At 40.8% G+C, this 24,663-nt stretch overlaps 3 protein-coding genes across 7 annotated transcripts in view; 2 read left to right on the top strand and 1 right to left on the bottom strand.

The window, feature by feature from the left end:
* LOC129763019 (inhibin beta chain-like) overlaps nt 1-24,663 on the top strand; it is a 108,406-nt gene that overhangs the window by 20,987 nt on the left and 62,756 nt on the right. The gene's annotated exons all lie outside the window — the stretch shown is intronic.
* The window catches only part of LOC129763015 (acetylcholinesterase), a 92,511-nt gene that overhangs the window by 65,384 nt on the left and 2,464 nt on the right, over nt 1-24,663 (bottom strand). For 3 of the 5 annotated variants that reach the window (XM_055761717.1, XM_055761719.1, XM_055761716.1), the window contains exon 2: nt 12,313-12,921. The exons of 1 other annotated variant lie outside the window; for it this stretch is intronic. In XM_055761717.1, the coding sequence (XP_055617692.1) occupies nt 12,313-12,605 (293 nt within the window). In that variant the 5' untranslated portion in view covers nt 12,606-12,921. Of the gene's footprint in view, nt 1-12,312; nt 12,939-24,663 lie in introns of all 5 variants that reach the window. One more of the 5 variants, XM_055761718.1, reaches the window with a different exon arrangement.
* Nucleotides 13,424-21,214, top strand: LOC129761341 (uncharacterized). The gene is made up of 3 exons (XM_055759059.1): nt 13,424-13,430; nt 18,883-19,189; nt 19,543-21,214. The coding sequence occupies exons 1-3, from the start codon at nt 13,424-13,426 to the stop codon at nt 21,212-21,214; spliced, it is 1,986 nt and encodes a 661-aa protein (XP_055615034.1).

The raw sequence follows: 24,663 nt of genomic DNA, 5'->3' as shown, positions 1-24,663 counted from the left end.
GTGGCACGAAGCGAGATCCGGCCAGAAGATGGTCGGGCCCTCGTGCTGCTTCAATAGTGGTAGTAAGCGCTTCTGTAGGCACTCCTTAAGGTAAACCTGCCCGTTTACCGTGCCGGTCATCACGAAGGGGGCGCTCCGCTTTCCGCAAGAGCAGATCGCTTGCCACACCATGTACTTTTTGGCAAACTTGGAAAGTTTCTGCTTGCGAATCTCCTCCGGAACGCTGAATTTGTCCTCTGCGGAGAAGAACAACAGGCCCGGCAGCTGACGAAAGTCCGCTTTGACGTAGGTTTCGTCGTCCATTACCAGGCAATGCGACTTCGTCAGCATTTCGGTGTACAGCTTCCGGGCTCGCGTCTTCCCCATCATGTTTTGCCTTTCGTCGCGGTTAGGAGCCTTCTGAACCTTGTATGTACGCAGGCCCTCCCGCTGCTTGGTCCGCTGGACGAATGAACTTGACAAATTCAGCTTATTGGCGACATCCCGGACCGAACTTCTCGGATCACGTCTAAACTGCGTAACTACGCGCTTGTGATCTTTTTCACTGACGGAGCATCCATTTTTGCCGTTCTTCACCTTCCGGTCGATGGTTAGGTTCTCGAAGTATCGTTTTAGTACTCTGCTGACCGTGGATTGGACGATTCCCAGCATCTTACCGATGTCCCGATGTGACAACTCCGGATTCTCGAAATGAGTGCACAGGATTAATTCACGACGCTCTTTTTCGTTCGACGACATTTTTCCAAATTTACGAAAAATTGACAGTGAAGCATGGCCAACGTGATCTATACACTCTTATCTGATTATAAGCGAAAGCTGAAGATATAAGTCCTAAAAATTAAATTTCTACAGCGTTTTTTCCGTGATGCAATTTGATGTGACACACCCTTTAGTCCGGAAAAAGTACTCGCGAAAAACGTGGTCAAGAGAAAATCGCGATGGCGGAGAACAATGCCCATCATCCAAAGCAGCAGCAGCCGCAGCAGCAGCAACCACCAAACATCCAGGAACAGGTGCTGCAAATTCTTTCCAACCAGCAGCTGCTAATGACGCAAATTCTCCAGCAACAAAGCGCCACGCAGCTTGCCATCCGCAATCTTTCCTACGACGAAAGGGTGCTGGACTAGCTTTCGAGCAACATGGCGGAGTTCGTGTATGACAAAGACAATGGACACACGTTCGACGCATGGTTTTCCAGGTATGTCGACCTTTTTGACAAGGACGCCCGGAAGCTCAATGACTCAGCGAAAGTGCGATTGCTCCTGCGAAAGCTTAGCCCACCCGACCACGAGCGCTACAATAGCTTCATTCTGCCGAGACTCGCTCGTGAGTTTACGTTCACAGAGACCTTCGATAGGTTAAAGTCACTATTCGGAGCGACAGTTTCCATCTTCCGCCGACGATTCAACTGTCTCCAGCTCACCAAGGAGGAGAGTGACGATTACCTGGCATACTCGTGCAAGGTGAACAAGGCATGTGTTGATTCCAAACTTTCGGAATTAACTGAAGAGCAGTTCAAATGCCTTATTTAAGTCTGTGGTCTGAAGTCAAATCAAGATGCCGAAGTTAGAATGCATCTCATCAACAAGCTGAACGAGAACGTCAATCTGACGCTACAGCAAGTCGTGGATAAGTGTAACAGCCTCATCAACCTGAAACAGGACACCGTGTTGGTGGAAAATCCGTCGTCCGTGGTGAATGCCGTTGTTTACGACAAGCGGTCGAAATCGAAGCATCAGTCAGCAGCATCGAGTTCTTCCAATCAACGTGAGCAACCAAAGACGCCCTGCTGGTCATGTGGGGGCATGCACTACAACAAGGACTGCCGGTTTCGAGACCAAAAATGCAACGAGTGCGGCAAGGTTGGGCATCGAGCAGGTTATTGTGCTTGCTTTCAATCAAACGCAAACACGACACCTAGGAAGAAGAAGAAGCAACCATCGACGAAGACGGTGACGATCCGAAACATCATCCAGGGTCGGAAATTCGTCAAGCTTCAGGTCAACAACGTACCCCTTCGCTTACAATTGGACACAGGGTCCGATATTTCGATAATTTCGCCCCGATCGTGGATCAAACTCGGTCGTCCCCACACGAAACCAACGGTTTGCACCGCGCGAACAGCTTCCGGAGAGCCACTCGATCTTGTTGCCGAGATGTGGTGCAACATTTCCCTCAATGGAGTCACAAAAGGGGGTAAGTGTTTCGTCGCCGCTCCTAACGTCAGTCTCGACATTCTAGGAATTGACTGGATGGATTTGTTTGGGTTGTGGAACCAGCCAATCACATCGTTCTGCAACCAGGTCAGCGCTCAACCAAGTCAGTCGCTGGCTACCCTCCAAGCTCAGTTCCCCGAAGTTTTCACTAACGAGATGTGCCTCTGCAAGAAGGCTCCCGTCAAGCTGGTCCTGAAAGGCGATCCGAAACCAGTTTTCAAGCCGAAGCGTCCGGTAGCGTACTGCATGGAAGGTGTGGTAGAGGACGAGATTTGTCGCTTAGAGAATCTGGGCATTCTGAAGAAGGTGGATTTCGCTGAATGGGCAGCACCAATCGTAGTGGTCCGGAAACCCAATGGCACCGTCCGGATTTGTGCTGATTTTTCGACTGGCTTGAACAGCGTACTCGAGCCGAATCAGTACCCTCTACCGCTACCCGAAGATATATTCGCCAAAATGTCCGGATGTCGGGTGTTTAGCCACATCGACCTTTCTGATGCCTACTTACAGGTCGAGGTCGATCCGGAGAGTCAACCGCTGCACACCATAAACACCCACAAAGGCCTCTTTCAATTCACCCGTTTGTCGCCCGGCATCAAATCTGCCCCAGGCGCATTCCAACAGCTGATGGACACGATGCTCGCTGGTTTACCGTGTACCGTTGGTTATTTGGATGACATCGTAGTGGGAGGTCGAACGGAAGAGGAACATCGGCGCAACCTTTTCCTTGTGCTGCAACGACTGCAAGCATTCGGCTTCACTGTCCGCATAGAGAAATGCAGCTTTCACATGCGGCAAGTGAAATATCTCGGACAGATCCTCGATGGCGATGGAATTCGTCCAGATCCGGACAAGATTGCTCCGATTGTCAACATGCCAGCTCCGCACGACGTCACCGCGTTGCGCGCATACCTTGGCGCAATAAACTACTATGGCAAGTACGTTCCAGAGATACGCTCCCTTCGACACCCCATGGATCAGTTGCTGAAGGCAGGAGAAAAGTTCGAATGGTCGCCAGCTTGCCAGAAGTCGTTCGACCGTTTTCGAGAAATTCTTCAGTCCCCGCTTCTGTTGACGCACTACAACCCGAAACTTGAATTAGTTGTGTCGGCAGATGCTTCCTCCGTTGGTCTGGGTGCCCGGATCGCACAAAAATTTCCGGATGGCACCGTGAAAGCCATTTGCCACGCTTCGCGCAGTTTGACAGCAGCGGAGAGTAATTACAGCCAGATCGAAAAGGAGGGCTTGGCTTTGATATTCGCCGTGACAAAATTCCACCAGATGATATTCGGACGGCGTTTCGTGCTCGAGACCGACCACAAGCCTTTGCTCGCCATATTCGGGTCGAAAAAGGGCATCCCCACGTACACCGCCAACCGGCTCCAGAGATGGGCGTTGACACTGCTTCTCTACGATTTCGACATACACTACGTGTCGACAGATGCTTTCGGACACGCGGACATCTTGTCCCGCCTTATCAATCGCCATGTTCGTCCGGAAGAGGACTATGTTATAGCCAACATTGAGTTCGAGAGCACCATCCGCAGCATCATGAACCAATCCCTGGAAGCCCTACCAGTTTCGTTCAAGACCGTTCAAGCCAAAACCCGCATAGATGAAACCCTACAACAGGTGATCAAGCACGTCAACACCACGTGGCCTACCAAGAAAACGAGCATCACAGATCCACACATTCAAGAGTTCTTCCAGCGTCGCGAGTCCCTCTCCATCACCGCTGGCTGCTTGATGTACGGCGAACGTTTGGGGTTACCATCCGTTCTCCAAAAGAAGGTTCTCGTGGAGCTGCACAAAGGTCATCCCGGTATCGAGCGTATGCGGTCCCTTGCGCGACAGTACGTCTACTGGCCCCATATCGATAAGGACATCGAAAGGCTGGTGCAGACGTGCAACGAATATTCGAGTGTGGCGAAAACGGATCGTAAAACCAACCTCGAGTCGTGGCCAGTCCCGGAGAAACCCTGGCAACGACTTCATCTCGACTACGCCGGTCCTATGGATGGGTGGTACTTTCTGATCCTAGTGGACGCCTACACCAAATGGCCGGAGGTGGTCAGAACAAAAGACATCACTTCTGCAGCGACAATTCGCATTCTCCGTGACATTTCCGCCAGATTCGGGTCCCCGGAGACACTGGTTACCGACAACGGGACGCAGTTTACCAGCGAAATGTTCGAGGCCTACTGCGAGTTCAACGCCATTCTTCACCTGAAGACCGCTCCCTTCCATCCGCAGTCGAATGGCCTCGCGGAAAAATTCGTCGACACTTTCAAGAGGACGTTGAAGAAAATAACCGCCGGAGGGGAAACGCTGCAAGATGCCATCAACACTTTTCTACAATGCTACAGGTCCACACCATGTCGCACCGCTCCGGAAGGAAAGTCTCCTGCCGAACTTCTGCTTGGCAGACGAATTCGCACGTCGTTAGAGCTGCTTCGACCACCGACTCCGGCGCACAAACTCGAAAACTCCAAGCAAGATCAGCACTTTGACCGGCGGCATGGTGCGAAACCAAGAAACTACATCCGTCAGGATCTCGTCTGGGCCAAAGTGTTCCGTAACAACAAGTGGCACTGGGAAGTAGGAGAAGTGCTCGAACGCATTGGCCAGGTCATGTACAACGTCTGGTTGCCTGGGAAGCAAACCATGATAAGATCCCACTGCAATCAACTGCGAACACGTCATCATTCCGAAAATAAACTGCCTGCGACCGAACCAGCAAAAGCTCCGTTGAGTATCCTGTTGGACTCCTGGAACCTACAGAGTCCGACACCCGTACAGGAGGAGCGGCCTTCTCTTCCTCTAGAGATGGATGAATTCCCGCCGCAGGCCAGTGTTCAACGACAACGCAATCCCCCTAGACAACTGCAACAACCAACAGCAGCTCGCAGATCTTCGAGGACTCGAAGACTTCCTGCGAGATATGATCCCTACCACCTTTTCTAAAAGGGGGGAGGTGTTGGGTAGCCCCCCACCGATTATACCACAACGGCTCGCCAACTGACAGTAGTCAGGTTTGACAGATGCTACGACGGATGGGTCGGCGGCAAGACAACTGTCATCTTCTTCATTGTTAGTCATGAGTTTGCAATAGCACGAGTTACACATAGTTTTATTCGTTATCAATGTTTAATAAACTTCTTTTAATTTGTTGTTTGTGAATTATGCGTTTCACTCCAACGCCGAAACACAACAATTCATAAAACGTAGCAAGAGTTATTCTATACATTCCATTGCCGAACTCGCCAAAAACAAGATGAATTGCCATCCTTTACCACTAATCGATTTTACTCTCAATTGGTGACGTTGAATTTTATGTTTTGATTTTCACTAACACGCAATGATCTTCATTTTCGATCTTACGAATACCATGACGAAAAAGAAGGTGCAAATGAAAAATGAACTTCATGGCAAGCTGATGTTGATGTTCATTCCACTGGGGTTCATTGACAGTGTTGTTTCATATTTATCGACTCTCGCTTGAGCAGTACGTTATCAATACAAGGAAGGCAGAAATTCGCCGAATTTGAATGTCGTGAACGTGAATATTTTCAGCACTGCTGCCCATAGAACATGTTCGCATGCGTCCCGGGTTGCAAGATATTGATGAAGCTTGTTGACAAGGTGATTGATCTTTCATTGCTGATTCTAAGGCAGGTTCAGAGATGGTAGAGCAGAGCTGTTTTTTGACGTAGGACTACGTCTTTGATCTATATAGGGGGTCACTCTACGAAAAATGTATGGTTTTATTAAGAGTTTTCAAATGCATGCTACGCAGAATCGTTCTTACGATATATGTTATAACATACACCATAAGACGGCAAATTTATCCAAAAATTTGTTTCGCCTTAGGCATCAACAGTGAAAATAATTAAACAAGTGAGCAATTTAACAAATAAGAGAGATATGTTTTGCGAGCGAATGCGAAGGTGAATAATGTATTATGCATTCTTTCTTTCAACATTTCATTCGTTTCCATGAATGTTGTATGAAACATAAAATTGTGTACAATAGTTCGTTCTATCAAACAAGTTAGCAAGGCGTCGTGCACAAATTACGTAACGCGAGAAGGGGGGGGGAGGGGGGTCGAGGTCGCGTTACTTACTGTGTATTAGAGATAGGAAATTGCGTTACGTAGGGGGGAGGTTGTCCAAAATCCGGTTTTTTTGCGTTATGTAATTTGTGCACAACGCCCAAGACCTTTTTTGAATCTAAAAAGAAATAAGATGCAAGATTTTATACATGACTCAAATTTCATGCAAGATTTCATCGATGCAACGAGGAAAATGTCGCCCATACAGTGATCGTTAGTTAACCCCTTGCCGTATGATTTAATTTCCAACAACAGGGCCCAAACACGAGCACATTGAATCGTCCCGATACTCTGTTGAGTGTGTGTATCTTACTTACGATCGTAGCAGTCCCGCATCACCACACGCCTGAAGCATGTATCCATTTCACATCGATAGACCACGAGTAAGGTTCAATTTTGTACGTTCTGGTACAGTCTAATCGCAACGAGTGTGCTTCGACGTTACACGTGAAGGGGCTAATTGGGCCGGAAAATCAATACAATTATCGAATTTCACTCGCTAACTGGACTGCAAAAGAGCAAAAGCTATACTTCACATTGAAGATGACATCTATTATTGATACATAACTGCTTTGCAGTCCATTTAACGCACGCCCAGTTGTCGACAGTCCAGTTAGTGAATGACTTCTGTATATGACGGGGTGACGAACGTCTTAAGCCGGGCTGCGGCAACATGGGCAATTGTACAGCGAAAATGATATCAATACTAGGAGGGTGGCATCGATTATCATTCAAGGACTTCTTGAGACCGGCATTACATCGCATCACAACAATGAAACGAAATGGAATATTAATAATCTTTATGACTCATATTCATAATTCTCAATGACTCAATTCGTTTTATGATAGATTGAGCAGTAGAATCAATACGACTTGAGCTCGAATTATCCGAAAAACGTGAAGACTGATTTAACAAACGAACGGAATTCGCAAGAAAAAAAGTGGCGTTTGGTAGGCAGATAAAAAAACTCATTTATACGAAAACTAGAATAGGCGTTTCGTTTGAATTGTTTAATTTTCGAAAATTCGAATGGATAGATTTGATTCTAACAAATTTCATGTGTATTTCACCTCAAAATCGTTTTATGTGTATTTTTTACCTCAAATATAACGAAATCGTAAGTATTTTCAAACAGTTTTTGTTTCTTTGCCATAAAATTCATATTCGATGTAATCAATGACGATTTTTTTTTGTTTGCTGATCCACATATACTTCATCTACCATTCCACCCTGTTATATGTCTAAGTTAAACTAAGAGATCTCTGAACAATGAAAAGAATTACATTTAAAAAACAACCGTTCTGAACAATCACAGTCCTACGTCAAACTACCGTCCGTGCCCATAGGCTCAGACCCTTCTACTTTATTTATTGTAGTTGAACACATCAACAGTAACTCTATCGGGCTAATACGTTGAACCTGGGCGTGGGACGGGGACTTTTAGATAGATGGATGCCTCGAGTTGTCGACTGGAGCAGCAGACCTAGAGCGGAAAGTGGATCTAGTCTGTCGGCTTGGTACGATTTGCATTCGTCGACTTACCACAACTAATTTATTAGGTTGCGTATCTAAGTTGTTCACTAAGTCCAAGACTTCGAAGAAGGATGTTCCATCAGTGTCGTCGAGATTGAACTGATCGATGTTTTTATGAAATGCTGACTGATTTAACGATTGGTTGGTGTGTATGAGTTTCTGTTTTATTTCAAATAGCGTTTAGTTGATCGTTCGAAGATTTTCGTCATAGTTGCCCAAGCGTATATCCATCGAGTCCGTACGTATTAGCAGTTCTCGTAGAGCTTTAACACGTTAAGCAGCGATTTGTTCTTTCTCCGCTTTCCATTTAGCGCGCATCAAGAGCGTTTGCACAATATCAGTGTCGGTCCCACCTCCCAAAGATACTTAATGTATAAATAGAAAACAGTCAGAGATTCGACTAAAAAGTAGTCACATTTTGTAAAACATACAAAAACAAACCGTATATACTTTTATTTTTATATTTTGTTACTGTCAATCCCAGTCAGTCAGCGCATTCCTACCAAAAAAGCTCAACGTCGGCCCCTAGGGACCGACGCTGGGCTCAACGTGTTAATGATGGCATTCTCTCGATTTGGCACAAACAGGGTTGAATATACATGATGACTTATAATCTTTAACTTTAATTTCTGGTTCATGCCTCGTTTTCACGAAATTCGAGCTTGACATTACATCAAGGAGCAAAACAAGACAAGCAAAGTTTTCACTTTGAACAAGTTAACGTGCGAAATTGGTCGCATTTGGATGACTTCAAATGCATGAATTTAGCTATGATCCTTACTATGATCTTTTCCAAATATATTTTGTAGTATTGTTAATAGATGATGACCTATCGTTTGTTACGCTGTCGATCATCAAATGACAGTACAGGGTGTTTCAGATGCTCACGCAACAAATTTTAATAACTTCTACAAAATTGAACCGATTTTTATTTTTTAAAAACGAAAATAAAGCTTACATTTTCGATGTGACCACCCCTTTTTGCGATAACGCGTTTCAAACGGTGAACAAAATTCTTCATGCACAACTATAACATTACGACTTCGATGCTGTTGAAAATCCGAGTTATTTTCTCTTAAAGTTCCTCCAAATTTTGTGGCTTATTAACATAGCAACGGTCCTTCACGTACCCCCGGAGGAAGTAATCGATGACGAGAAATGTTGAAATTCTTACCATAAGAGGACAAAGTTTCATTAAGGCTTCGTTTGCTCGAGCAATACGATTCCACTAAAAATACACGTTTTTGTAAATTGTACATCTTGACTCTAAAAACCATCCGATCAGACTGAACGAGTAGCCGAATATTATCGTCGCGAAGTGGGAAATGCAGTGTTACCATCGACGGAGCGAAAAAAAAATATAAGGAGCTATTCGATTTTTTTTGCGTGAGCGTTCAATCTGAAAGTCCCTGTAGATCCCGAAAAAAATGGGTACAAGAAAGTGTTTCAACTGAATTACGTCGTTAACCGATTCGGCACACTCACAACGAAAATCTCTGACTGAATTATTTCAAATCTACGGTTTTCAATTTGGTAAATGTTTAACCATCGATATGGAACCCGGAAGTGACAGAAAAACAAAGGAAACTGATCCCAGAACTCATTCGAAAGTGGTGCCTCTTTTCAGTAGCAAAATGAGGTTTATTGCTTTTTCTGGTTCGACTCGACATTCGAATTCGACAAAACAATGGTACAACGACAATGGTATACGAGTGGAACCCGGCAAATACTCCGGCGCTAAGGCCGATTGTGAAATAAAAGTCGGATTGGGAGGGCACCTAATGAAGAAGGATGGTACTGCAAGCGACGAAAAGAAGTTCAAGCGAAAATTTGGCTACCAAAACAAACTGGCGCAGAGGATAAAAAAGTAAGACATAAATTAATGAACAATTGTTTTACGATAATCATTAAACTTATTCAGATTTAAATTTAGTTTGAGCATCCGTAATAGCTGAAGAACGGCTCTCGCACAAACTAGCGGTAATTTTTGAATTTTGCTTTGAAAAGCTCCAATAACTAATACTCATTTGGACCGGTCCTTATTCCGTACAACCAGGTCGTTCGATAAGGTGTGTTGGAATTAAACATGATGGTCAAGAAGTTATTCGCGATCCGATCGGATCCGATCCGATATCGTAGGTTGTCAACAGTGGTTTACTGAAAAACTATCTCGAGTTTTGAACAAAAAAACGGGTGTTCAACTGGGATCCACAATACACATGACTCATAGCGATGCCGGGTTTCTTCAAATCTCGAGAGTTACTGTGAACGACAGAAGAACTCGCACTGCAACTAAAGTGACTTTAGTGACTAAAACTATCAATTTAGTGATAGTGGTGTATTTATTACAGTAATAATACAATCAATAATACACACTCTAGCAGATTGCGAAATGGACGACAACGTCTTTCTGAAGAGAACAAAGAATCTACTGAGTCGAGAAGAAAAGAGTCGTTCATGGCCGTACCAGTGGATTATATAGAACCAAAAAGGTTGGACAGACTTTTAATTGTGAATAACTTGTGTTTCCAACAGAAGCCCTCCCCCAGCTGCGTCTCATTGGCCGCTGGCCAATCGAGCGAGTGCTCACATGCCGGTCTACTCGGATGATTTCAACGATTTTATCGGTTTCCACGACGATTGGCCTACCAGTACGGGGTGTATCTTCGACAGCCACTACACCAGGACGAAATCGATCAAACCAACGCTGTGCTGTGCGAATCGTTACAGTATCGGGTCCATAAACTACACAAATTTTTTCGGCCGCCTTCGTTGCAGTTTTACCTCGCAGGTAGTAAAAACGTAAAATATGGCGAATTTCTTGCTTGGTGGACTCCATCTTTGACGCGTTATAACTTGAGACTGAAAAGGACAATCACAACACTGTCAAAACGATACTTGTAGCACAGATTGTCGTCTTCAAATAGCCGTATAGTATGATCCGATGCGTACAACACAAGATATGTTTAAGTGTTGCAATTTATTGACAATATTCGACATTTCTTTTTCCCCAACCCAATATTTTCATTACTTGAACTATATTTGGAATATAGTTGAGTATTTCTTGTAGATGTGAACCATTAGACCGGTTTTTGACTTGCTTTTCAGATATTTGTCCTTTGTTTTCAAATAATTCCCAGAGATCCAAGGACAAGCGTTCCCTTTGGTGTTGGCCTCAACAGAAATTACTCTGGCGCTCATTGCGCTAAAATCAAATTTTATGTCGAAGAGATATTTTTTAAAATCAATTCAACGCTTTGCTCACAATTCACCGTTTCCAAGAAATTTAAGAAACGGGTCTGTGTCAGTTGTCTCCATCTAGATGACTCTAAAGTTATTACGACATCTATGAATATGCATTCCGTTTCCATTCGTTTCCATTTTCGGAGAACACAGGCCACTCTTGACAAGCAAAACGAAGCCTTTTGACAATGTTACGTTGTACATTTCACAATTGTTCAAAAGTTTGTATCAAAAATTTAATGGTTTAGAAAAACTTCCAATGTATTGATGCATACATCACAACGATGTATCAAGACATGGTCAAGTTATAAGTGTTCGAAATCTTCCATTCTTCGTTACCATTACATTCTCTCACTTTCTGTTGAATTCCTATTCCAATCAAGTTAATGCGTTTTTAACCGATAGTAGACTAAAGGATTCTTGATTACAATCTTCCAAAAAATGTAAATACATATCTGGAGTCCTTTAGTTTAGGGAGTCAATCGGTTTCAATGATATTTACCTGCAGAGCGGTAGATGGTTTGACAGTAGACATGATTGAACGGACAAAAGAATTAATTAGCCTAAAATTGGTATGCAAGATTGCAAAGTTCAATAATATGGAACATGAAACGCCAACAATCGAATACTATACAGATACAAAAGCAAACGCTGATGGCTTAAAAGTACCGGCACCTACACTAAATGACGTTAGACATAATAAACTCAACATCTCACGAACTACACAGCAGTTGATGAAAGTGTACTTGACCTATTATCGTAGGGAAGTAAGAAAAAAATGTGTTGCATGAAGCAGTAGGAATTCCATGCCTCATCCCAGCAGATGTATGAAAACGATTATTGTTGTCATCCCCATTCTGTTAAATCTAGCGCTGCTCACCCACAATGGTGTACAGATGATAAACTGATCACCATAAGAGAGATAAAATACATCAACAAAATTTGAAAACGAACGTAATTAAAAATAGCAAACCGTTAAATTTAGTTTTCACATTAAAACATTCTATAACACCGTGACAACTATCAGCAATTATGTCAGTTACTAAAAATTACAGTAAACAGTACAGTATAATGGCTGTCAAAAATCATAAAATTCTAGACAAGCATGAAACATACATTCTCTTTCCCGGGTTAACCAAAATCATAACGTAGATTACTAATAGTTTCAATGATTTCTACAATATACCTAAAGGAAATTTAAGGCTTACCGTTCCTGGATGCACGATGGAGGTAACCTTGTGGCATCAAGTACACCATGCCACGGTTCGGCCGGAATGGGTTTGCGGAAACGTAAACTATCGACTGGAGGTTTCGCATACGGAACACCATTAAACACGTGCACCTCCCGGCTTTGTACCATTGTAGATCGTCCTCGTATCGGTCCACTGCTGGTTTGCACTACCAATCGATCGAAGATTCCGTACACTGGACTTATCACAGCTAGGCACAGCAGAAAAGATAGCTTCACGCAATAGATGCTTTGTGACAACATTTTCCTCATACTTTGCGTACAACTTTAGCAAATTTTGTTTCTTGCTTCGCAAAACAACCCCTTGGTTACAGTATGATTATGTTTATTTCACTATTCAACAATTTAAAACTGCCTACATTACATCTGGATTCACTTTTCTGTAATTTCCAATAAGTTTTCTCTTCGCGTCGAACATTCACCTCACAGTTATGCCATCGGAGTTGCTATCACATAAGTCCATTCAAACAAAACTCTATCCGTCGATTACCTAATTAGTTATTGCAGTCTGAAGTTTACGATTAAGCTTGCCACACCATCAATATACACACAGTGCTGTTACAGACGTCTGCAAGAAAGAACCATCTGTATTTTTTATTTTTCAGCGAAGGTAATTTATCATTTTAGATGAAATAAAATAATCAGCATCGAAGAATCGCCACCAAGCACCAGCTCTGCTTGCATACACGCGATTAACTATCTCCAATCTCGTCACCATCTCACTTAAACTAGGTTTGATCTCAGCTTTCATTCTACTAGAGATGATTGCATTTCATACAAAACGTAGCCAGGGCATATATGGTATGCTAAAATAAATCAGTGTCAATCCTAGATGAACACGAAAACATTATCATCAGCGCTCCCACATCGTCACATTGGGTTACAACGCGACACTAGAAATTTGAACATCTCCAGTCTAATCACACTGTGGATAGCAAGCAGTATTAAATTGAATTAGCTCAAATTGAAATCAATTGAAACGTCTAGCAAACAGCATTGTGCACTTAGGTAAAAATGAATGAATGTATTTGAAGCATGAAACGATACAGACGATTCTATACATGTGAGCAATGTCTTGTAATTCTAAATCTACCGTTCAATACCTCAATACACAATGAATTCCGAGACTCAAGCTTTATCTTGGCAACCCTCATAAATATACCTTGCATTGAAACATTAATTACTGAGAACTTATACACCAGATCAAATTGTCAGTAATCAACTTCCTGTGTCTGTGTCCTAAACCATTCACCGTATTCTCCTGATTTGACACTTTGCGATTTTTCTCTTTCTTTAAAATTAAATAAAATTAAGGCTATACAGCTTCCACCGGTAGAGCACACGAGCTATTTAGTCGATGTAAAAATCTCATTGGAGCTGTAAGAAACTTCTGTGTACAATAAAATCAACAAATACCTAAATATTTAATCCATTTGAAAGTTCACATCGGCGTTAATTGAGTTGAACATTGATTTAAAAAAAAATTATCCGAAAAATTCAATCGATAATGTCTGTATGCAGTATACATTAACAAATACTTTGCCATTCGACATACAGTGACTCAAATCCGTAATCGTACTCCACCATGCAGATCTTTTTTCCCTTATTTTGAAAGTCGAAAACAAGCCGGAACATTCTATGTAGATAAAATTATAGTGTGATATGAGAGTTGAAAGGTTTGTTTTCTGTTTTCAGAATAATGGTTTTTATTTCTCTAAAATTGGCGAATGTATGTGCTAATGTATGAAAATTGACTCAAACTCAAAATCGTACGCTGGTTGAAATCTTTACTCGATTTCGAAGGCGTTGACCAATTTCCGAATTCCATGATTAGTATGGTATCCCTTGTTCATTGCAACTATCTTTAGCCTTATCTACGAGTTTTTTGGTATATTCAGAAAGTATATTTATCAATTTTTGTCATTATGTGAATTTTAAAATCGTTATTTTTAGAAATTTAATGGTTTCTAAATTTCCTACACAGAAAACTTCCTTAGTTTTTTTACTGGGATTGATGTCGGCAGATTGTGGAGGAATATCAATAACTTTTGAGTAATTGTAATGTAACCATGTGCAAACTTCATATGGCTTGAGCCCTGGGTCATTGTCTTGGCAAAACTTGAATCCTCAATTCCATCTCATTTTGTTTGAATCAATTATTGAGTTAAACGACGACTAAGAAGTGTCGTAAAAGATAAAAAAAATTATTGATACAGTTGAACTGTATCAATATTTTTTTTTATCTTTTACGACGAACGACGACGACGACGAACTGTATCAATATTTTTTTAAATCTTTTACGACACTTCTTAGTCGTCGTTTAACTAAATAAAAAATCACAAACAATTCATTTATTGGAAGATAACGAGAGATATTCTTAAATTTCGTTGTTCAGGTTAACTCAATATTTGAGTAACTACAACTAAAGAATTTGATTTCTAGTCTGCATCTAGAATTTTTCTGAAAAATTACTGGAAAGTCAGGGAATTTGAGGAAATTTTTTTCGGGTTTTGAGTCGACTATTTTTATGCTGGAACTAACTGTTCTCGAGATATAACCGATTTAAACTACTTGAAATCATGTTCGTGAAATATCAGAAAATGCATTCTGCTGCAACACACTACGACTGAGATTCGGACATTTTACTAACATTGGGCCCTATTATATAAATCTAATCGAGATGTGGATATAATCACTATCACTATCACACCGAGCAAAATTTCGTATTTTGTAAATTGAGATTATTCCTTGCCGAGCTCGAATTTCATGTGTTGCAATTGCATATATTTAAGCGTTTCTGGAATGCTTCCCAAAGGAAAATATCAGGGACGCAAACCAAAACAAAATAATTCTATAGATATATATGATATATAGATATGCGACAAGCAAACCAAACAACTCGAAAAATACTCGGTCGATTCTAGGATAAAGTATTATATATAATTTTTCATGTTGAATCACATGTAGATTATATTATTTATATTACATTCCTTAAATGGTTACAATTTCACAAAGTATTGAAATATCATAAACTATCCAAAATGTATATCTCCATATTGGAGAGTCCGACATTGCACCATTATAAGTCAAATTTTGTTATATTAAAATGCCTCTCAATAAAAATATACAAAAATACATCAAAAGTGGGCTGTTTTAAGATTTGCAGGTGTTTAATATTAAATTGAATTTTTGAGTAACAATTTTTGACAATGTATTTTGAATGTTATTTTTCATCAATAGCTAATTGATTTTCCAATAACTTTGTCAAACATCATGTTTTAATCAGACGTCTGAATTCTGAGTTACGATTTTTTAAAGAATCAATTATTTTGAATACGACCTTTCCAAAAATCGGTCGTAATTTAAATTGGTCATATTATATTGAAAATTGTGATTTTAGGTAGTTTCCATCGAATGTACCATGTTTTAAAAAAATACGTGAGGGTCGGGAACAACTGAAACTATCGACGGAGCATTTTGACTATTATCGGAAAGGTAAATGCTAACACAGACAAAGCAAACTGGTGATTACGTCTAGCTATACGAACAAACGTTCATTGAATCGATTGATTGTCCGCATATTTCAAATGGAAAGAAATTGTTTTAATCGGTAAAATCTCCTAGGCTATCTTTTTGCCGATAATATCCTTCAATTGGACAGATCATTTCATTGGAAATTTGCATGGTTATGCTTGTAGGCCAACAAACAACAAAAATGCGTTTTCCCAACACTTCTGGTGTTGTTAATCACGTCTTTTATGCAAACATGAGCAGATATGGTGTACAGTGACTCAAATCCGTAATCGTACTCCACCATGCAGATCTCTTTTCCTTTATTTTGAAAGTCGAAAACAAGCCGGAACATTCTATGTAGATAAAATTATAGTGTCATATGAGAGTTGAAAGGTTTTTTTTCTGTTTTCAGAATAATGGTTTGGCGAATGTATGTGCTAATGTATGAAAATTGACTCAAACTCAAAATCATACGCTGGTTGACCAATTTCCGAATTCCATGATTAGTATGGTATCCCTTGTTCATTACAACTATCTTTAGCCTTATCTACGAGTTTTTTGGTATATTCAGAAAGTATATTTATCAATTTTTGTCATTATGTGGATTTTAAAATAGTTATTTTTAGAAATTTAATGGTTTCTAAATTTCCTACACAGAAAACTTCCTTAGTTTTTTACTGGGATTGATGTCGGCAGATTGTGGAGGAATATCAATAACTTTTGAGTAATTGTAATGTAACCATGTGCAAACTTCATATGGCTTGAGCCCTGGGTCATTGTCTTGGCAAAACTTGAATCCTCAATTCCATCTCATTTTGTTCACACTTTGCTACATACTACACCTTTAGGATGTTCAAGTAAACATTCTGATCCATTACACCATCGATAAAAACTGTATCTGTATCAATATTTTTTTTTAATCTTTTACGACGAACGACGATGACGACGAACTGTATCAATAATTTTTTATATCTTTTACGACACTTCCTAGTCGTCGTTTAACTCAATAAAAAGTCATCTTGAAGAAGCTTTAACATAAGAACAATTTTTCATCTTTAGTTTTATTCGGATCAATTTAATAAAACTGCCATGATTTTGTAGAAATACTTTTTCTTGCATTCTTTCGGCTCCCTTCTGTGCGTTTTCCGTTTGTGCGAAATCCGTTTCTTTAACTTTGATTCATTTGACGCAAAACTTTCTTTCTTCCGACATTCCTTGTCTTGTGAAATTGATCCTGAAAGAAGCTGAAATTAATTTATTTGCCGACGGTACAGTACTGTTTGTCGTTGCAGACAGTTTCGACGAGTGCTTCAATAAAATGAATCAGTCAATAAGTCAATGAAGTATCTCAGAATTATGTTGGACGGAAAATTGCATTTTAACGAGCACATTAACTATACAAACCCAAAAGTTTGGTGTACTGTGCAGAGTCAATCGCTTCCTGACAACAGATGCGAAAATTATGGTCTACAAATCAATAATCGCTCCTCACTTTGATTATTGTACTTCCATTCTTCCATTCGCGACGAAACAACAGGAGAAGGATGCAGATCCTCCAGAATAAGGTCATGCGTTTAATTTTATGTTGTGATCGGCTGACACCAAGAATAAAAGTGTTAAACTGTCTGCAATGGATGTCTATTCGACAATGAATCGAGTTTAACACATTAGTTTTCGTATACCGTGTGACTAAAGGAATGGCTCCACAATACCATTAAACTGTAGCTTTCCAGTTACAGTGGCATTGTGTGAACGCAGATTCAGCCAGTTTAAATTTATTAACAATTGTCTGCTTTCTAAAATGAACCAAGACCGATTCAATGGCTTAGCAATTCTTTCGATCGAGAAGGAATCGCTAGCAGACCTTGATCTAGATGCAATTGTGGATCATTTTGCTTTAGCTGAAGGACGCAAGGCAAATATATATAAATATAATAGCGTCAGGAAAATTAGTAGCGCGGAGAAACTGCTTCGAGAGAATATCTGAGAATAATGTTCAAGATGCCTAAAAGCGTCGAAGAGTTCCGCCGAAAAATCAGAAGAATATTGGTGTAATGTGAAGTTGGGTGCTTCAATTTCGCGAAAATCAAAGAAAGGTTATTGGTTTCACGTATGGATAAAAGCAACTTCTCATAATGGATGTTCTTTTACTCAATTGAAAGATGATTGAAAAAAATGTTATTGAAAGTTCTTGGATTTTCGCGCCCCACAGGGTCAACGCTCCGGCAAATGCCCGCACACTACGCTGTGATCAACCATGATGAAATCTCCAGACATTGCAGCCTAATTCGCCATGAAGAATAGTTTTGCCTGCAGTTTCGTACTTAGTACTGTCGGACTTCCTATGTTATAGATAACAGTAATATTTTCTGTAGCATAGAAATAGTTTTTTATACAAAAATACAATGGTTTTTCTAGATAGTCGATACCCTGTATATAGTTTTCCATGTTGAATCACATGTAGCTTCTATTATTCATATTACTTTTCTTACATGGTAACTATTTTGAAAAGTTCTAAAGATTCATAAATTTTCAAAAAAAGAAAAACTCCATTTTGAAGAGTCCGACACAACACAACTATACGTCAAACTTTGTTAAATAAGAAGGGGTTTTCAATAAAAAATATACCAAAAAAATTTTGAAAATATACAAGTTTTATATAATTAAATTTTGAGTAAGATTTTCTTACAATGTACTCTAAATGTTATTTTTCACTGAACATCTGGATTTTGAGTTACGATTTTTAAAATCCTTATCTTAAAAAATACCTGTACACTTCGTAGTTGCTCTCCGCGATTAACCTGAACCAGCGGAATTCGAAAAGGTTTGATCCAGTATGAGCAGCTAAAACCTGGCCAAACGATCAATTGAGACTTCTAGAGGCAACAATCCGCTTAAAGCGAGCTATGGACTATTACTGGTGCAAAGGCTCCTCCACCAACTTCAACACGTCCATCTAACACGAATAGTGCGCAGCATCTCTCACCTGTGCCAGCTACATCTTCTTCTTTCACAGGTAATATTGACAATGGTATATGTCCAGCCGCAGCTGGGCTTGATGCTACTCATCTGATCCATTCCTCACTGACGCCAGATACCACCAACATGAACAACACCTGTACCACAAAGGACGACCGACAGGAATGTACCGCAGCTACCACATTAGTACCATCGCATCCGGGGGTAACCGGTAACAACCCGCGCTCAATGGCGCCTACGAACTCAATTATGTTATCATCAACAACACAACGATCTCAACAGAGAAGAAACCTCACCGCTCCGAATGATCGCCCTATTGTGTCTCAATCGGTAAACACATCTGGGTCGGTAGTTAGAACAACATATTTATCCGGCTATAATTCTGCTATTGTGAATACTACACCCGCGTCCTCCCTGCCTGCACTTTCTGTCGCTCCTTCCGGGAAACGCTCTAAATGGTTTCATATAACCTGTTTCCAACCTCATGAAACGTGCGAAAATATAGCTTTGTATATTTCTGCAAAATGTAAATGCGATCCAGCCTTGATCAGGTGCTATAAACTAGTTCGTCAAAATAGGGAGGATAGTAGACCGATAACTTTTATATCGTTCAAATTGAATGTGCCTGAATCGTTGGAAAGCTTGATAAATTCCAAGAATTTCTGGCCATCCGGTATTTCGATTAGTCCTTTTTTAGAGCATCCGCCAGTGCGTGCTCGCAGAAATCTAACGACTCCTCATACTCAACATCAAATCAATGTCCAACATGTCCGTCGGTTGAGCCCGAACAGTACCCCAGCGCATTCGGAACCATTGGCCAATCTAGACCCGCAACGCGCTCTCCCTCGAAGAGTACCACCCCCTCCACCGCAACTAAACATTTTGAGAGTAACGAAAACGAGTCTGGTGTGAGCTATCAACTTCTGATTTATTATCAGAATGTAGTTGGTATGAATACTTCAACGGCTGATTACTATCTCGCTTGCTCCGATACCTTATTTGATGTATTCGCTTTCACTGAAACGTGGCTCAACGATAACACGCTGTCGCAACAAATTTTTGATTCTTCGTACATGGTATACCGTTCAGATCGATCTGCTGAGAACAGCAAGAAAGTAACTGGGGGTGGAGTTCTGCTGGCAGTCCGCTCGAATATAAAATCCCGTGAATTTTTCCCTCCCGATGGGCGCACTATTGAGCAAGTTTGGGCAGCTGTTTCGTTGCACAATCGTACGATTTTTATTGGTGCAGTTTACATCCCTCCTGATCGAACCAATGATTCAGCTGTAATAGATCAGCATATCGTGTCGCTTCGCTGGATCACACAACAAATGGAATTAAGTGACAACATAGTCTTGCTCGGAGATTTTAATTTACCAGGTATCGATTGGACACAGAGCGCCTCGGATTACTTGTATCCAGTTCATTCACATTCTACTCTGAATCGTTTGTCGGAACGGCTTCTTGATAGTGTCAGCACGGCCGGTTTATGTCAGAAGAATGATATCTTCAATAACAACAACCGCATTCTTGATTTGTGTTTCATCAGTTCAGAACTCGCTCACAACACGGTAGTCATTGAAGCATCCGCTCCTCTGGTGAAATTATGTCGACATCATCCCCCACTTCTGATATCTATATCTATTTCGCCACCGCTCGTCTTCGCCAACACTGCTGAATCAACTTATTACAATTATCGAAAAGCTGATTACTCGTCAATGAACCGTTATTTTCTTGGTATCAACTGGAATGATATTTTGGAGAACCAGGATATAGACAACGCCACGTCATCAATGTCCAATGTTTTACTTTACGCGATTGAACAGTTTGTTCCCAAGAAGAAGGCTAAGAAGTCGCTCAACCCTCCGTGGACAAATGCTAATCTCAAACGCTTGAAGTCACTGAAAAGATCATACCTTCGAAAATTTGCTAAGTGTCGCAATGATTTTTGGAGAAGTCAGTATTCTTTTGTGAACAGAACCTACAAACGCCTGAACAAAGTTTTACACGCCGACTATTTAAATGGCATTCAAACGAATCTGCGTGCTCACCCAAGTGGGTTCTGGAAATACGTCGATAAACAAAGGAAAGAGTTTGGTTTACCCACCGTGATGACACGTAACGATACTGAAGCTTCCACCAGTGAAAGCAGTTGCGAGTTGTTTCGTAAGCAATTCAGGGGTGTTTTTTTCAGTGAATGTCTTGATAGTGATCAAGTCTCTGCAACCGTTCAAAATGTACCCAGCCTGTCATCGGTCGGAGCCTGCCCTACGATTAATCGTAATGTTGTACAAGATGCCTGCTCTAGATTGAAGAAATCTACGAATGCTGGACCCGACAGCATTCCATCTATCGTACTGAAGATGTAGCCTCTCGCTACCGTTGAGTATTTTGTTCCACCGCTCCATCCTGAGTGGGACTTTCCCGACTGCTTGGAAAAATTCTTTTGTTTTCCCTGTCTTCAAAAAAGGCTCTAGGAAGGATGTAACTAATTATAGAGGAATCGCGTGCCTTTGTGCCATCTCCAAGCTATTCGAAATCATCGTATTGGATTTTATCACCCATGCTTGCAACAATTACATCGTCGAGGAACAACATGGTTTCGTGTCTAAACGGTCGACTTCCACGAATCTTCTTCTGTACACATCATACAACGCTCGTTCACTTGAACTGCGACAGCAAATCGATGCGGTATATACCGATTTCTCCGCAGCATTCGACAAAATCAACCACAACATCGCTGTAGCTAAGCTTCAACGTCTTGGTTTTAAAGGTCCCTTCTTATTCTGGATACGGTCTTATCTCACTGATCGTATTATGTCGGTGAAAATTGGAGACACGATATCTTCTCCTTTTCGTGTAACGTCTGGTGTTCCGCAAGGGAGCCACCTCGGCCCATATATTTTTTTGCTATACCTTAATGACATAAATTTTCGTCTGAAGTGCCTGAAGCTCTCCTACGCCGATGACTTCAAGTTGTTTTGACGTAGGACTACGTCTTTCATTTCTATACCGGGGTGTAAAATCAAAGTTTCGAAAACGAAAGCGTTACGCCGGAGACCGAGATTTTGAGCGTTAATAGCTCCTAAACAACTGAACGAAATTGTATGATAGACACTTCATTCGAAAGATAAAATGTCTACGCGTTCTATAGTTGTTACTTTTTGATCCAAAAACTTGTTTCAATAGTCTTAAAATTGCTTTCAAAACAGGCTATTGAAATCACCAATCGGTATATAAGCGAGCGCCGCTCGGAAATCCACTCAGTTCTAATTGAACAGCGATTGGAGCATGTTGTCGCTGTTGTGGTGAAGCTCTTCGTTTATCATGAAAGCGCGGATGAACGGTGTCACCAAGAGCATGTTTGTGAACCTTAGGCCAGAAGGGAATCCATCAGGAGGAGAGTGATGCCACAAACGGTTCCCCGGGAAGATCTCGAAGCAGTCAATCACGCACAAAAAGCATACTTAAGCGATATTCTGGTGGCGAGACGCATTCATTTTTCGTGAGGACATCGACAAGACAACATCGTTGCTGAGGGTGCTGGACGGCGAAGGATCGAGATCTGCCCTGAAACGCAAGCAGTTTGTTTGAAACTGTGAGGGAGCACAGAGAAGCCGATCCTTCAGGAGAAGAGAAGGTGACCATCGAAGCAGCCGCTACACACACACATACACGCACGGAATTCTTTCCGTTTGGATGCCATTCAGCATCGAGAAAGATCCGGAAAATAATCGGCCAGTTCCTCTGGGAATTTAAAAATACATTCATGTGAAAGAGTTTATTTGAATGTTTTCTATCCATGTAACACTGTGACCAAATATGTTTCAATCAAGTGCTATTAACAGATGGTTATCGAGTTAGCATAAACCACTGGTGGGCTTCCAGTATCGAGGAAAATGTGGAAATATCTAATCGTTACTGAAAATAATCTGCCAGTTCCTCTAGGAATTTAAAAATATATTCACGTGAAAGAGTTTATTTTAATGTTTTCTATCCATGTAACACTGTGACCAAATATTTTTCAATCAAGTGCTATTAACAAGTGGTTTTACCCCTCCTTTTCGTCCTTCGCGAGCTATCGGTTCCCTTCCTACTAACATTAGAATAAGTTAAATTGTGAACACATATTAGATGTAAGGATAGTTTTAAGAATTGAGTGTGAAGTGTGAGTGTGGATGAGAATGTGAATGTAAATGCGAGTGTGAGTGTGAACATTGCTACAATATCCTTACATCCCATCCTTTTCCCAATCAAAGTGTGTCACCCTTCTAAACTCGAGCCGACCGCGAGTAATCGGTTTCCTATTTTATTAACCATAGAATTAAGGAAACATGTTAATATTTCATAGTAAAAATATATAAGTTTCTGAAGATTATTCTTCAGAACAAGGTTTTTCGTATCCTATATTGGATGCATAAAACCTTGTGCCTCCAACGTAACGCTCTCGTTTTCAAAGTCCCCCAAATATTCATTTATTCATTCATTCAGAATGGATTTAGATTCAACTTCAAACAAATGATCTCTAAATCAACGATAGTCCTACGTCACCCTTGCGGTTGTACCATAGATATAACCCACTTCCTGTTTTCCGTGTGAATTCCATTGGAGATGCGGAATTTCTGCAAGAGCAGCTGAATATTTTTGCTGAATGGTGCGCAACGAATAGAATGATTTTAAATCCATCCAAATGTTCGGTTATTTCGTTTTCTCGAAGGAATGTTATCAAAGCGCTTTTTGTATCTGATATTATTTTATCAAATATCGATTGCCCTGAATTGCTATACTTAATTAATTTTAACATTAGTCGTCGCAATTTGCGTACTCGTAACTACTTGTACCTTCCACCATCTCGAACAAATTACGGCTACAATGAACCCGTAACCAGTATGTGTCGTGTGTTCAATATTTGTAGTTCGTCTTTTGATTATCACCTTTCCCGTTCGTCCCTCAAAGCGCTCTATTCTGCTATTCTTAAGTAGTTATAATTGTTATAGGTTTAATATTTAGTTCTATAGTTTTATTATTAGTTTTATTATTTAATCATTAATTCTCGGTCATTAGGGCAAACATGTTAAGCCTGTTGATGTTTGTAAAATAAAATAAAATTACGTCCAGACTACGCGACCAGACACGAGTCGATAATATTCCATCATGACAACGCTCGGCCTCATGTTGCTGTTCAAGTTTAAAACTGTTTGGAAAAAATAGCTGTTGAGAAATTCTGGTTCACATCCTGTAGCCTAGACCTTTCCTCTTTCGACAATTTCTTTCGATCGATGCAGAACGCCTTGAGTGAAATATGCTTTACTTCTGAACAGGGTATCAAAAATTGGCTGGATTCATTCTTGACTTTAAAAGACGAACGCTTCTTTCGCGACTGAATCTGTAAGTTATCAGAAAAATGAGAAAAACTGATGGCTAGCGATGGCCAATCTATTAAAAATTGTATTATTTCATTCCATTATGTAACTAGATGTGTTTTTAATGCAACGAACAGAGTGAAATAAGTTGCTTATTCTTCTTTCTTCTTCTTAAATGGCACTAACGTTCCTAGAGGAACTTCGCCGTCTCAATGTAGTATTACTTACGTCATTTTTATTAGTACTTAGTTGAAATTTCTATGCCAAGTAACACGCCTTGAGTGCATTTTGAGTGGTAAGCTCTAGAATACGCGTGACCACAGTGCAAGTCGGAGAAAATTTCTTTGACGGAAAATTCCCCCGACCAGAACGGGAATCGAACCCGAACCCTCGGCATGTTAGGTGTGACGCTTACCACTCGGCTACGGGAACAGAATTAAGTTGCACGCTCAATA

This window comes from Toxorhynchites rutilus, chromosome 1 (assembly GCF_029784135.1).
Source record: "Toxorhynchites rutilus septentrionalis strain SRP chromosome 1, ASM2978413v1, whole genome shotgun sequence".
In the NCBI taxonomy this organism is placed as follows: domain Eukaryota; kingdom Metazoa; phylum Arthropoda; class Insecta; order Diptera; family Culicidae; genus Toxorhynchites; species Toxorhynchites rutilus.
The sequence above is the reverse complement of the archived record's forward strand: the minus strand, read 5'-3'. Positions and strand labels throughout refer to the sequence as shown.